Source organism: Geotrypetes seraphini, chromosome 5 (genome assembly GCF_902459505.1).
Source record: "Geotrypetes seraphini chromosome 5, aGeoSer1.1, whole genome shotgun sequence".
Taxonomy (NCBI): domain Eukaryota; kingdom Metazoa; phylum Chordata; class Amphibia; order Gymnophiona; family Dermophiidae; genus Geotrypetes; species Geotrypetes seraphini.
In genome coordinates this window covers 167,897,040-167,913,066 of record NC_047088.1, presented here as the reverse complement: position 1 = coordinate 167,913,066, position 16,027 = coordinate 167,897,040, and the positions used below count along the sequence as shown (strand labels likewise).

At 39.9% G+C, this 16,027-nt stretch overlaps 1 protein-coding gene across 2 annotated transcripts in view; it reads right to left on the bottom strand.

Moving 5' to 3' along the window:
* ERBB4 (erb-b2 receptor tyrosine kinase 4) overlaps positions 1 to 16,027 on the bottom strand; it is a 1,781,744-nt gene that overhangs the window by 421,250 nt on the left and 1,344,467 nt on the right. The window contains exons 14-17 of one of the 2 annotated variants that reach the window (XM_033945093.1): positions 14,619 to 14,712; positions 9,564 to 9,718; positions 3,072 to 3,116; positions 2,852 to 2,926 (exon numbers count right to left, since the gene is read on the bottom strand). In XM_033945093.1, coding sequence (XP_033800984.1) covers positions 2,852 to 2,926; positions 3,072 to 3,116; positions 9,564 to 9,718; positions 14,619 to 14,712 — 369 coding nt within the window. The remainder of the gene's footprint in view (positions 1 to 2,851; positions 2,927 to 3,071; positions 3,117 to 9,563; positions 9,719 to 14,618; positions 14,713 to 16,027) is intronic. The other variant, XM_033945094.1, reaches the window with a different exon arrangement.

The window sequence follows — 16,027 nt, the reverse complement described above, 5'->3', positions numbered from 1 at the left end:
AGGGAAAAACTTCTAAAAAATCAAGGTCATGATAGGAAAACTATTCCAAAAAGGAAGGTATAGAGAGAAAGAGAAAGAGGACACTATAAGGAAGATATTTTGATGAGGCCTTATGCTTTGTCATAGAAACAGACGTACAACATTGTAGTCTGGACAAATATCATTGCATTTAGCAGACCAGTTTAAAAAATTGTCAAATTCTACCACAGTTGCTATCTGTGCTGCAGAAACAAAAATCCAATCCAATGTATTTCCCTGAGACATTAAGGCATATATATCCTTCTCAAAATGGTTGCCTCAAAATGTTTTTCAACACAGCATTCAAAAGCGAAGCATCTTAAAAAGACATACCAACCAGTTTATCTGTGATATAGGAGTTTTATAGTGCATGATTTTAACCACAGGACACGTCAGAAAAATAACATTATAACCATCCCTCATGTGCAGCAGTTGTGATCAGAAGTCAGCACTAAAACTGAATTGTTAAAATTTAAACAACTAGACTGTATTCTATTTCAAAGTTAATTTTCTACAGAACTTTAGATTTCTGAATCTGCTGCCAGAAAAGTTAAGTCCTGGTTCAAATTCAGCATACTTGCATTCCACTTTCATCATACAAAAGTTTAGGAGCTAGAAAAAAAATATCCTATCAGATTTCTTCTGGCACATAAATCATCTCTGTATGACAGCTTACTTTCGGTAACATAGTATTAATTAAATTTAACATCTATGTCAATTAAACTTCATTGAGGTCCAAGGGTTGAAGGAATTCTTATTTGCAGGGAATGTAAAGCTTACATTTTTTTTCTGTATTAGCAAACGTTCTTCACAATTTATGATGTCTAAATAATATTGTTTCTTTATAATTTTAGGTACAAAAAAATCCAAAATCAATTACTTCATTTTCGGACCCTTTTACAAAGCTGTGGAAATACAATGCAGCCTGTTCAATTCCTATGGGTTGCATTGCGCTTGCCGCACCGGGACTCCCTATCGTGGCTTTGTAAAAGGGGTCCTTTATTTCTTGTTGAAAATTATTGTATTTCTGGGGAGGGGGGGGGGAAAGCTTGGAATAGACTAAGGGCTCCTTTTACTAAGGTGCGCTAGCGATTTTAGTGCACGCAGGGTATTACCGCACGCTATGCGGCTAGAATTAACGTCAGCTCAATGCTGACATTAGCGTCTAGCACATGCGGCAATGTGGCGCATGCTATTCCGCAAGTTAATGCCCTAACGCAGCTTAGTAAAAGGAGCCCTAAGGAGGCTGCTATCAATGTGGGCCACAGTTAATATGTGTTATTTTACTGTTAATCCCAGTAATTAGTTAACCGGTAATGTCTACTAAAGGGCACAAGGAAATGGGCTTAGCATGTACAAAGATGGAAGTTTCCTATGCACTAAGCCCAATTCCAACACACCCAGGATTACAGATTATTTTCAATTATTTGTTCTTTAAATTGTGCACTAATGATTGCATTAGCATGAATTACCTGAAAAAAATTAACAAGGGAGCAATTACTGCCTCCTATTTATGTGGCACTAAGGACTTGCATGTTCAGCCAGTGTAAACCAGATAGCACATCCACATTCATGAACACTATCTGGTTAATGTTTCCCCAACCATTCCTCGCCCATGCCATACCCCCAGTAAAAAATAAATCATTAATGCACGCTTAGGGCCTGATTCTGCAAACATGCGTCCCAATGGTAGGCGACGGTAGGCATCCTAACGCCTTCTTTCAGCCAATCAGGACGCATGTTTTTTTTTGAAGAAAGAAAAAGGGGAAGGACACCTACATGGTAGGCGTGTGTTGTGCATCTACTGAGGTGCTCACAGACACTTAAGCAGGCCCTAGGAAGGGCGTGGGCGTGGTTTCACCCGGACGTGGCCTTGGGTATGCTTAAGTATCCCTACGCGTCTCCATAGGGGTGAGTCAGACGCCTTAAATGTAGGCCTGCAAAATGCTGGCCTGCATTTAAGGCGTCTGTTCAGCGATGCAGACGTGATTCTCTTTAGGACGTTGATACGTGATTGACTTGTGATCGGCGGCCTAAAGAGAATCAGGCCCTTAGTGCATGCTAAATGGTTACCTAGCTCAGACACATTAAAGTGTGTTGCAGTACGCATGTACGGGGGGGCTTAACACCCTTTGGTAGACATACCCCTAGGTCTCATTGCATAGAATGGGAGTTGTGCTAAAATACTATAGTAAGAACAGTGGTGTACTGAAGGTTAGAGGCGTTCTCTCCCACCCTCTTCTCCACCCCCACACTACACGCTCCTTCCCTACCCTCCCACTGTCAAGTGTGCATGCTGCTTACCATCCCCCATACCTCTGTAATGTTCCTGGCATGAGCAGCATCCCCCAACCTGCTGTTGCGCCTGCATGGGTTCTTCCTCTGATGTCACTTCCTAGGCGTGGATCCAGGACGTGATGTCAGAAGAACATCCAACGTAGGTGTGACAGCAGGTTAGGGGTTGCTGCTCACTGCTAGGAGGTATGGGGAAGGGAAGTAGCACATGCGTGCAGCAAGGGGGGGGCAGGGAAGGTATGGTGGGGTGAAGAGGATGGGTGCTGCACCCCTATCAAGATGGCACCCGAGGTGGACTGCCCCACCCTACCCCTCACACTATGCCACTGAGTAAGAGGTAAAATAACATGTCTTGAGTAGACTACATTGATAACCACATCCCTTTAATAAGTTTTATATATTGCCATTAAAAATGTCCTTTATTATAAATGTGGTCTTTTAGGTTTAATTTACATTACTCAATAAACTGGTTAGTATCTCTCTTGTTATAGCCACAGGGAGAATTCTGGGTAGAAAATGGAAATATGAGGGGTGTTACCTAGCATGTTGTGGTAATGTGGAAAGGGCCGTCCATGGAGGGTAAATGCAGTCATGAATAGTGGGACCTTTACACCTGTAGGCAATCACAGAACAGAAAAGCATCACACAAAAAACACAGGGACATGCACACACATGCACCCTCTCTCTGATACTGGGTATGAAGGTTAGTGGATGGGATCAGTGGATATCAAAAACAACAAGAGCTCAGAACTTAATACCTATCCATCAGGCCAATGCAGTCCTGGATACGTGGGCCTAAACACCTGCAATATGGTCAGGAAGAAAATAAGAGGAGAGAGATGCAAAGAGGTACAAGGAAAGACAGAAGAAATGATATGGGAGGTGAGAGAGAAACACAAAAAGAGAGACAATACAGAGATGGAAAAAGAGAGACAGAAAAAAACAAAGGGATATGGGAGAAAACAAAAAGTTATTTCCAGGGGAATAGAATGAATATGTGTCAAATATTAACAATTCATATTCTTAGATCTTTCAATTACCAAGAAAATACAACCTATAAAAAAATGGTGTTAAGATTCACATAAAGTAAATAACCCCCTCCCCCAAAAAAAAAAAACTATCCCATTAAAAAACCAAAATCAACATCTGTACAAAAAGTCTCCCCACGCTTAAATAAGACTGTAGTTGGCATTAACAATTCTAAAGCAATTTTTACCTGCTTCTATGGGAACCTACAACCTCCAGTGCTATTACTTTTTCAATGAAATATTGTGTTTGTTTTTCTTCACTACACAAAATCTGTGACAGCCATATAAAGGCTGCTGGTTTGGACTCTTTTTAGAAGTTATCGGCCAGAATTTATATATTGTGCTGATAGGCTCAGAATGTGTGTACAGATCCAGGATCCACATGCAGTTTAATGAGGGAATAAACACCAAATGGCCACTTAGGGCTCCTTTTACTAAGATGCGCTAAAGGCTTTAACGCACGGAATAGGGTGTGCTACATTGCCACGCGTGCTAGACCTTAATGCCAGCATTGAGCTGGCATTAGTTCTAGAAGCGTAGCGCGCGGTATTTTCCTGTGTGTGCTAAAAACGCTAGCGCACCTTAGTAAAAGGAGCTCTTCATTGCTGTTAGTTGGCGCTTGAAGTTGATTGAAGTTGTGCATGCATCTCCCCCTACATGCTATTCTATACCTTGGTGCCTAACTTTTCTCACACACATCCTAAAAGGGGATGTGGCACTAGGAGGGGCATGGGTGGGTCATGGACATTCCCAAATGCTAGGAACCAAAATTAGACCGTTTCTATCAGGCATAACGCCAGTGCTAAAAGTTTGGTGTGACCTGTTGGTATTCTATAAAGGTCGAGTGCATTTTAAAGATCTTCTCCCCCTGTACTCGGAACACGCTTATACTAAAGTGTTTTTATTTAGTTGTTGTAATTTGTTTTTGCGTCTGTTCAAGAAGGCAGCTGAAATATTTTGAACTTGCTCAGAGTGGAAGCGAGTATAAAAGTGAATGCAGGAAGATAGATTACAACGTTTAAGTCAAGCAGATTATTCCTGATGAGAATATCTTATCCTGGTGAGTTTTTTGATACCAAAGGTATTTTGAGCTAAAGGAGTATTACTAGAGGACAGATTGAGATATTCAGGTTTTTTTACTTCCATTGAAAGCAATGGAAGTAAAGCCCGGATGTCTCAATCCGTCCTCCTTTTTCTGGAGCCTTATGATAAACCTAAGCAGTAATATTCAATAAAACATGGGCTAAGAATAGATATCCACAGTTTAAGGGAAATTAAGGGTCCATGATATTTCAACAGAAAAGGAAAATGGGAAACTATACAACCTTTAAGATCTGGGAGAAAAAAATGGAGTTGGGGGGAGTGAGGGTGAGAGGATAATAAGGCAATCAGGTTATAATTGATAAGCTATGTCAGGATTGGTAAAACAAGTTTGGGCTCAAACCCTTAAGGTATCAAATTCAACTTGGGATGACCTCTGTTTGTATAACAGGCAGCAATAGAGTTGATCCTTTTTCAGTCACTGTTAAAATGATCTGGGTTTGATCAGAGATGCCAAACACTCCACAGTTGAATCTGAGTCAGACTGACTTCATCCAGGTTTGCATTCAGCAGACTTTTTGAATTTTACCCAGGTCTACAGGCATACTTTGTTGAATTTCCTATGTTGGACCTAGATGAATTTTGAGGACAATTTAAAATATGTTTTGTATTTTCAGAACATCCATAAATGATTTTTCATCTTAATAAAATGTTTACAGAAGTATTCAACTGTTCTGCAGCAGTCTTATAACTGTTTTACTTATCAGATTTGGTAAGCTGATGGTAGCCACCCTCAGTATTTAATATGTGAGCTGGTAGCTCTCTTAAAACAAGACTTGATATATAACATCCTCATAATTTTAGTGGAACTATCCACATGATGTTGAAATCTCTTGCAAGCCTCTATTTAGAATTCAGTGCTATTTACTTTTATTTTATTCATTGTAGGGGTGGCGGGATGGATGGTAGAAAGATTGACTATCCTCTGTAGTCTTTGTAAATCACCTCAAGTCTTCTGGAAATGAGGTGGCCTCTAAATATCTAGGGGCATTTTAGAAAGGACATTCAAATCTGTATGTCACATATGCATGTCAATTTCTCATGTATTTTATTACAGGATCTGATTACATATAGCCTGCTCTAAAATACATGAGAAATGGACCTCCATCTGCTGGTGACATCCAGAATGAATATCCATTTTACAAACTGGAATGCCTAAATTTTGAACAGGGCCAAACAAGGGACTTTGGGAAACATTAGCTGCTGAACCAGAACGTGCGCAGGTAAGGCTAGTCTCAGTTAGGGTACTGGTCTTTGACCTAAGGGCTGCCGCGTGAGCGGACTGCTGGGCATGATGGACCACTGGCCTGACCCAGCAGCAGCAATTCTTATATTCTTACATGGCCACTTTTGTGGCAGCATAGGAACTTCCATGTTATAAAATGCCCACATAGATATATCCATGTGGAGCAGAGAGGTAGCCTAGTTATTAGAACAGTGGTCTGAAAACCAGAGGATCATGGTTTAAATCCTACTTCAGCTGTTTGTGATTTTTTTTTTCTTTTACATTTTTGAGCCCTGCAGGAATAGAAACATATCTAGTGAACCTGAATGTACACAACTTCAGTAGCCTTCATGCTTGCAGGTTTCTTATATGAGGTACAATCAGGTACTATAGGTATTTTTTTCTGTCCTTGGAAGGCTCACAATTGGGTAATTCAATGTCAAGAGCCCCTCACTTGACCATCTCTGAAATTGAAAACATTTTTTTCAGGGACCTCTAATAAGGATATCCAAAATTTTGGGGCATGGACTCAACTATGTCCAGAGTTAGTGGCCTCCTTATTGGGTCACTTTTTGAATCTATGGAAGATGTCAAGTGGGGACCCTCCTTAAAATTGGACCAGTTGATATGGAATTACCAATTTAAAAAAAATTACAAAGAACTGAAATGGTATTTGTACCTGAGCCCCTTGGGTCTCAGCCCTCTGAACTAACCATTAAGCTAATCTTCAACTGGTCATGGAGAACTATTAAGAAGTTAATTTAAAAACAATTTTAGTACCACAAATGTCCATAGTTCCTGAAGCTGTCATAGAGCCCTATATCCCTTGCTACTCTTCACATATGGAGAAGGGAATTAAAGAGCCGTCTTCATCCTTTCAAGGGACATCTGCTTAATCAGAACACCTTTCTACAATCTGGGCGTGCCAAGTACCAGGTCTAAATAACAATATTCATCTTTTGGAGAATAGATATTCCTACTCCTTCTGAAATCAGAATTGGACACCTATTTTTTGACCCCCCTCCCTAGTATAGCCTAAACCAAGGGTAGGCAATTCTGGTCCTCAAGAGTCAGAGCCAGGTCAGGTTTTCAGGATATCCATAATAAATATGCATGAGATAGATTTGCATCTCAAGGAGGCAATGCATACAAATCCATCTCATACATATTCATTGTGGATATCCTGAAAACCTGACCTGGCTCCGGCTCTCGAGGACCGGAATTGCCTACCCCTGGCCTAAACCATATCCAGACCATATCCACAGTTTTAGACGTCCATATCCTAGCTTTATAAAATCAAAATTTGTACGTCTATGCAATATAGATACAGAAGCTTTTTAAGTGGTTAAGAAGCAGTGACTGAAAAAAATGATTAATGGAAATGTTATCTGTTTATCATTTTGTTTTATTGTGTTTTATGCTGATTTTTTGGTGTTTTTATCTTATGATTATTTATGCTTTATTTTGTAATCTGCTTAGGTATAAGCAGAATATAAGTTTTTTTTCTTAAATAAATAAATAAATGTCTAAATGACAATTTTAAGACATTCACAACATGAATGGAGTTTCTAATTAAAGACCATTATATGAAGCTGAGTTAGGGTTTTTCATTGCTAGCCACTGCAGTTAAAGCTCCAACGTTCATAGGAATTCTATGAGTGCCAGAGCTTTTACCACAGCGGCCTGTGATTTAAAAAAACCCCTAATGCTGCTTCATAAAAGGTAGCCTAAACTAGTAAGAATTAAATTCTATTCAAGCAGGATCAAAATGTATTGTTAAAATTCAGATGCTGCCTATCCTTGGCACTGTACTCATGTATTGCTTGAGGCTTGCTTCTTTTTTTTTCACTTTTTTTTGGTATTTGATTTAGGGTCCCCAGATGAGCACCAGGATTTATTGGCAGTACTTCTGAATCCTTCATTAACACTAGAATCCCAAATCCTGAAATCCTACTGCTGTAGTCTGTCTGTGTTTGTATCTTCCTGCTGTTTTCCCTCCCCCCCCCCACCACACACACTCCTTTTATTTTTGTGGACATAACTCATTTAAGAAAGAAGACAGAAGACAGCAGCTGATCCGGGCGACATTACTGTGATCTCACTGTTCTTTCCCTAGTGGCCTCATCATAATTAGATTTGCAAAAACAGCAAAAGGTCTCATTTTGAATGGCAACAGCTGTTGACATGAACACATTATATTGAATAATTTACTGGTTTAATTTTTGCTGCAAAACAATAAAAGCCCCTTGTGGGGCATTATTGTTCTGTCTGAATATGTTTCTCTCCCCCTTATGTGGTGCTTTTTTTTTTTTGTATTTCCCGCTTCCTGTTTTTCTCTTTCTACCCTCTAAAAATATATTTTACATCCAAATCCTAATCTGTTCTTCTCTTGTAATTGCAGCCACTGTTCATACAGTATAAATTCATGTTCTAATATTTTTTTTCTAACTTCATGGATTAACCTACCCAGTACATTTGCAAATACATTTCTTATATAAGAACATAAGAATTGCCTCTGTCGGATCAGACCAGAGGTCCATCGTGCCCGGCAGTCCGCTCACGCGGCGGCCCCTCAGGTTCAGGACCTGATAGTGCTCCTACCCTAAAACTCACATACGCTTTTCTCCTGTAGAGTAACCTTCTATCTATACCCTGCAATCCCCTTCGCTTCCAGGAAGTCATCCAGTCCCTTTTTGAAACCCAGTATTGTACTCTGTCCTATTACCTCCTTTGGAAGTGTATTCCAGGTGTCCACCACCCTCTGAGTGAAGAAAAACTTCCTTGCATTCGTTTTGAATCTGTCCCCTCTCAGTTTTTCTGAATGACCTCTTGTTTTTGTTGTCCCCGCTAGTCTAAAGAATCTGTCCCTCTCCACCCTCTCTATGCCTTTCATGATTTTATACGTCTGTATCATGTCTCCTCTCAGTCTCCGCTTTTCCTCTCAGTCTCCGCTTTTCCAGGGTAAAGAGCCCCAGTTTGTCTAACCTTTCGGCATATGAAAGGTTCTCCATTTTTTTTATCATCCTAGTTGCTCTCCTCTGGACCCTCTCAAGTATCGCCATGTCTTTCTTAAGGTACGGTGACCAGTATTGGACACAGTATTCCAGATGTGGTCGCACCATTGCTCGATACAATGGCAGGATAACCTCCTTCGTTCTGGTAGTGATATATAGCTATTTGCATGCATTTGCAGTAACCCAGTTCCACTATTTCAAAGCTTCATTTCAGAAGGTAGATTCCCACAATGATTCTCAGCCTGCATTCAGTGCAGTTGGATCTGAAAGTACCGGAAGCACCTGTTACCCTCTCTTTTTCCTCTGTTCTAACAGAGGTTGTTTTTTCAACTAGGAGGGAATCTGTTTTTTTTGAGCCCAGATCAAAGAGAAAACAACTTGTTTGCCAGACATATGGCAACATGACACCGAGATCTGCCAACTTAGAACTTTAACAAATTGGGACAAACTGAAAGCGAAGTATTCAAGCACATGAGAAATGTGGGGATAAATTATGGCTCTGGATCCTGACCCTGAGCTGGACATTTGTAATTAAATGATGTTGGAAAAGATAGTGTATGCTCAATAGAGAACCCTAAAATAAAATATATGAGTCAGTTGAAATTGCCCAAAAATGATTTGAATTTCTAAAACAATTTATTAATTATATCTCTGTTTTTCTCAATTGTTTAAGGTATGAATATATAGGAAATCTTTACTGTTTTGATGGTGTTCCTTTGTTTTCTTGCTTTTATTGTACAACACTTTGATTTACTTTTGCAAAAAAGGTGTTTTTAGCAAATGTTAAAAAAAACAACAATAAACATAAATATAAAAATGTACAATGTTTAAATATCTTTCTGCTTCCCACTGTCTTTAGCCTTACCCATTTTATTAACTTACCCTTGGGTGCAGTTTGGGTGGCAAGGATGGCACTCATTATCTTCATCTGCATACTTGAAAATGAAGCTGTTTGCTCCCTGCAAGCCATCAGGACATTTCTCTACACAATTTGGGCCATCTTTGAAGCGTGAGCATTTAATGCAATGATCTGGTCCCTGAAACAGTAATAGAAGCAGTAGTGGTGTAAACTTCTAATTTTGATTACTACTTCTAAAGGCCCCTATTTATGAAAGTGTGCTAAAGTTTTATCAAGTTAAAGTGAATAAGGAGGCCTATTTACTAAGCTGCATTAACTGTTAACACAGCAATCAGTGTAGTGTCATAATTGATGATGGCTGATACAGACTGATATGGTCCATCCAATCTGGCCAATAGGGCTGTGCAGTATGCATTACTTTCCTCAAAGCACAAAGAGAAGAATCCAAGAGTCCTGCAGTAGACATCGAACAACAGAGAACCAAGGAAAAATACTGCAGAAATGATGTACTTGATGCCAAGTCTTTATTTTTATTAATAAATGTTATATTACTGCGGTCCACCTTTGTAATGAAGGAACAAGGACCCAACACAGTCTGTGTTTCAATTAACACATCTTCCTCAAGGGTCCGAAGATATCCTTTATGGGCCACAATAACGTGCAAAAAACTGAACCATGTCATGAAACGGGGATACTTGGGAAGCAGCTTATTGATTGAAATAAAAACTTGGCATCAAGTACATTGTTTCTGCATTATTTTTCCTTGGTTCTCAATTACTTTCCTCATGCATATGTTGTTTTGATTTTATAATGGTTTGGGGGTTGCACTATAGGTTATTTTCAGCATGGTTTCTTAGGATAAGGACAATGATCATTTCTTATCTGTTTTGAGTTGAAGAACCCCATTCTTGGGTCCCATCATCTTGCCCTTTAGGGATCTACTATGGTTATCTCAGATCTTTTTGAAACTGCAGCAGTGATTTTGCCTCCTTGGTGTCCTTTGGGAGGAAATTCCTAGCATCCACCACTCTTTCTATGAGCAAACATGTTCTGAGGATCCTTTTGATTCTACTTCCTTGCAGCCCCATATCATATCATCTAGCTCTAGTGCTTCACTTCACTTGAAAAAAAACTTGTTTCTTCTATGATACCCTTCAAGTATTTAAATATCTCCATCATATTTGAATTTCTGTAGCAGCTTAAGGCAAGTTACATTCAGGTACACTAGTATTCTCCTGTCTTTGGATGGCTCACAATTTAATTTTTGTAGCCGAGAGAATGGAAGGTGTGAGAAAGTAAGGAGTCCTCACTAACGTTACTATTTCACTGGGCAGTAAGGGGTGTTAGCTCAAGAATGGAAGAACTGCAGGTCCCAGAATGCACTGGGCTCTATAGCTCAGTGCTGAGCCACCTTACTGAGGAAAGATGAATCAGGAGGGCAGGATGAGGCAGGAGGGCGGGACTCAGGCAGGGAGGATATCTGCCCTAGCCTGGAGTGAGAAGGGGAGGTCCTGCAACAAGAGACTTTCCTGGGAGAGGAGTAAAGTCCAACTTCCCTAGCTTTAGGATGATACAAGCCTTGGGAAGTACTGACCTTCCAGAAGGGGTTGCAGAGAAGAGAGAGAGAAAAAGGGTGAGGCTATGATAAAGGCTGGTTGAGGTTAACCTCTTTATTATACATATAAACTGTGAACAATAAAGTTTGTGTTATATCTTCCAATTGAGTGCCTGAGTGTTTGGAGTAAAAAGTGTGCAGAGTCCAGGGAAATCTGTGCTGGATTTGCTACAGAGGGTTAAATGACTTGCCCAAGATTACAAGGAGCAGCAGTGTAATTTGAACTCTGCACACTTGGATGTCAAGCCCAGTGCTCAAACCACTTGTATCATCTTTGTCCCTCATTACCTTTAGAATATACATATTTAGGACTGTCACATTCTTCAGTTCTAATCCTTTGCAACAATCTCCTCTTCCACCATCTCAGCATATTCACTGGTTCCATAGCTTCCCTCACAGCCCTTGCAGCTCAGCCCCTCCTTCCTATGACTATATGTTTTCCTATTGACTGGATCCTACCACAGCTACTGCACTGGAAGGGGAGAATATTGGAGAGCTTTAGGGAGCTATACTTTGAAAAATATCCATACACTAATACACTAAGCCATCCTCCTGGCTTTGAGGCAGGTAATATATAAATTTTTAGAATCTTGAAAAAATACAATCATATATTCCTGAATCCTGAGCACATCTGACATGGTCCCCCTAAACTTTTGTGCCAAGGCACATACCTAGTTTGCCCATGCTTTTAATTGGCTCTGATTACCATGTATTAACAGCTAATTTGATTATGTTATTAGCATGCAGCTTAGTAAATGGTATGGATGTGCAAAGCCAAAAAAAGTTTGGTTACTTTGTGTTGTAAACAAAGTTTTTTATTTTTAATTTTATTTTAATTTTTGTGTATTTTTTCACAAATTCATGACTTCTACATGCACTATATGCAAGCAAAAACTTTTTTTGCATAAGCAAGTCAATTGTATATATGTTAATGTATAGGTATTTAGGTGCTCATATGAACCAAATGTGTGATTATGAATTCACATCCCTAGTAAATAGATTCCATAAAGTACTTCACATTCTCAGGACAATCTCGATGCACAATGATCCTCTGACATCAAAGTCCCCGAGATTATTCCCATCTTTTTTTAGAATACTTGTTAGGTTTTCAGTCTATGTAAGATTTTGTTGATAGACATGTTGCATTACAAATACATTGCATTAAAAAGTGATAATTTAAATCAGTCCTCTTTCTCAGTAATGACAAACATTTCATATTTGCTGAAATGTTGATTCCCATCAACTAGTCTCTGGGAAGAAGGCAAAGCACCACCATGTAAAATTAAAGGAACTGAAACAATTAGAATCAACAGAAGTGATTATGCCATAATAAGAATTCAACTTTCTCTAATAATATATTAGAAATTCTATTTATGCAAGAGTCGAAAGGTATTATTTTAGTGCACGGCTGTCTGCAGGTTGTTGCCTTGTCACATAAGATCCTGTAGAAGCTAAAGAAATTAGCAGTCAGTCTATAGCTGTGTTTGTATGAGATCTGCCAGATCCTTCAGCTATGAGAAGTCAGGTGGAGTAATTCCAATGCTAAAATAAAGAAATTACCAGGAGAAAATTTGCAAAACCAAATCAGAACACCTTGTATTTTCGTGACATTTCAATGGAATGATGTTATATGAACAAAGAATCTATTTGTCTAGACTTCCCAATAATGTATCTCATCTTGAGTACAAACCAATGCACAATACAATGAACATAAGGTAAACAATAAAATTCAAAAGCATTGATACGTGACAATATAGCAAATAAAATGTAAATACAATAAATAACCAATATGGCAAACCATATGGGGTACATTCTACTACTGGGCTAGAAGTTGTGGTGGTCAATTTCAAAGAAGAAGTAGGAGCAAGTGGAATTTTCTCTTACCCCCCCCTCCCCAAACCACAAGACAATCAGGGGCAGTATATAGGTCAGAGGAGGCCTTCTGGAGCTTCAGTAAGAGATGGGGTTGGAGGTCCTTGGGAAGGTAGGAAAGAGGCTCAGAATTTCTTGGGGGGGGGGGCAGAAGAGGGGACTGAAATATGGGGATACCACTTATGCAGATCAGCCAGAGCCTGCATATTTGGCTTAGTGGGTCCTGGCAGAATATTGGCTATGACCTGCATAAGGTCTGGTGGCCAGCTCACTAGGAATTAACACTGGTATTTAGAGTTAGGTCCTGGCATTGAATATACAGGGCTAATTCTTCCCAGGTGTTAAGTACAAACCTGGAAATCTCCATAAAGGACAACCCAAAATGAGCAGAACAGTCCAGGTCTTCAAATCAAAGGAAAATTTAATAACAATCACACAAAACAGTGATGTGACTCAACAGGGGTCGTGCTTTGGCTACAAAGCCTACCTCAGTAGCCCTAGAGTCTCATAAATGAAACAACTCACATGTAGTGAAAAACACTAAAAAAAAACCCAAAAAACATGCAGCTTTGGTCATATGAAAAATGAAAAAGAAAAATCAAATCACATCAAGAATGCTTCTTGATGTGATTTTAGTTTTATTTATTCATTTGTGTGATTGTTATTAAATTCCCTTTGATCTGAAGACCTGGACTGTCCTGCTCTTTTTGGATTGACTGTTGTATATGTGCAGAAGCTGATATTCCCTTTTGCTGAGTGACAACCTCAAAAGCATTTATGTGTGTAAAGACAATATAGGTACCAGTGACATAGTAAGGGGGGAGGGGTGGACCACCCCAGGCGTCATCTCGGTGGGAACGCTGGCACCTCTCCTCCTCTCTGCTCCCCGGCTCCTTCCCGCTCCTACCCACCAAGCACACCTTCACGTCCCCCCACCATACCTCTAGCTCTTTGCAGGCACGAGCAGGAGCTCCAACCTTCTCCTCGCACCGGCCACGGCGCTCCCCTCTGACATTACTTCCGGGTCCCACAACTAGGAAACTACATCAGAGGGAGAGTTGACGCAGGCACGGGCAGAAAGTTAGAGGTGCTGCTCACGTTGGGGAACCTAAACAGGTATGGGGGAAGAAAAGGGGGCGTTTGTGTGGTGGGGAGGGGGGCATGGAAGGAGTGGGGTGCAGAGAAGGGGGGAGGCACCACAGCCTCAGGTACCTCCCACCCTCGCTACACCAGTGATAGGTACCCATTCATTTTGACAAAATAGGCTCCCAGATCCAGCCTTCATAGTGCACAAATACCAAAGCACATATGTACATCTACTCCCAAGAAAGTATAATATATACACGCACATCACAACTTTGACTCTGCTCTGCCCAAACTAAGCCTCTAGGAATGCTTTTGTTCAGATCACGTTTATGTTTTGCACCCTTTTTATTTACATAAACAGTCAATACAGTTTTTAGAAAAGTCCTTGCAAGAAAATCAGACTTTACAATATACATGGGAAAATATTTATATACTTACTCCCATAATTGCATAGATAGTTTCAGTACTATGTTACACTTTAAAGGTAAGATTACTGTTTGCTTACTGGTCCATGGCAGGTGATCATGTGCTCCTCCATCTTTTCACACTGTGGTTCACATTCCACACAGACGGAACCATTGGCAAACTCCCTAAATTCACTAACAAGAAATAAATAACAGGAACATCGAAAAAGCAAGGTTAATAATATTCAAAGTTAACAACTGCCTGCACACAAGTCAATTATTTTAAGCAGTTGCTAGTAGAGAAAAAGTTTATGATTCTATCCATTCATCTTGGCATTCACATGCTAGCCAAACACTCACCCCCTCTTTTACAAAACTGCGATAGCAGCTTCTAGAGCGGGGAGCCACTCTGAATGGCCCGCGCTGCTCACGACACTCACTGAGTTCCTATGAGCATCAGGAGCAGCACGGGCCATTCAGCGCGGCTCCTCACGCTAGAAACTGCTATCGCAGTTTCGTAAAAGGAGGCCTTATTGCTGATAAATCCATAAAAGGAGAGGGAGACAAAAAAAGAAACATACGGTGATCTTTTTTTTTTTCATTAAAATAGAACACCACTCTGGGAGAAAAAAGTAATTAACATTAATTACTGTTTATCTTCCCAAGGATGAAATGCTGAACTATTTGTATATTCCCCTCTATTTGTATATTTTTATACTTCATAAAAGGGGGTGGGGGCCCTTTTATGAAGCCACTTTAGGGTTTTTTATTGCAGACCATGGCGGTAAAAGCTCCGATGCTCATAGAATTTCTATGAGCGTGAAAGCTTTTACCGCCACGGCCTTTGATTAAAAAAAAAACCCTAATGCGGCTTCATAAAAGAGGGGGGGAGGGGTAGTCATCCTGAGTCAACTTTCACATGCCCAATTATTTCTTCCCTTTTGTGTGTCTTTAAAAAACTGTTCTTAAGAGTGTTTCCATGTCAGAAGACCAGCTCTAAAGCTGTCACATTTTTCTGTGGCCTTTAGCCTTTTATCGTCTCATTGAGGATTAAGCTACATGTGGATAAAATGCAAAACTGGGCATCCCGGGGAAAATAAAGAAACTAAAACTGATACTAGAAGTTGGCAAATAACAGGATCAAGAGAATTTCAGGTTTTCAAGTCACATACTGCACTGCTGAAGCTTTACCTCTTCAAATCCCTTGAGTGACCTAAGTGAGAATGTTTGGCTTGGGGACGAACAACACAAAAAAGAGCATCACTTGACTATAGGGATAAGTATGCAGCAAAAATAGAAAGGATAAGATGAAATGGCTATATGATCCATTGTATTATGCTGTAAAAAGGGATACTGAATTATCATATAACTTTTGAACAGTATTCTTAAAAGGAAGAAGGGCTGTAAAACCCCATCATTACAATGTACAGCATTTAGGAAGGCTTAGGACCATTTTTATATTATTTCTCTCTGGTCTAGACACTGTCTTTGATTACTGATTGTTCATTAT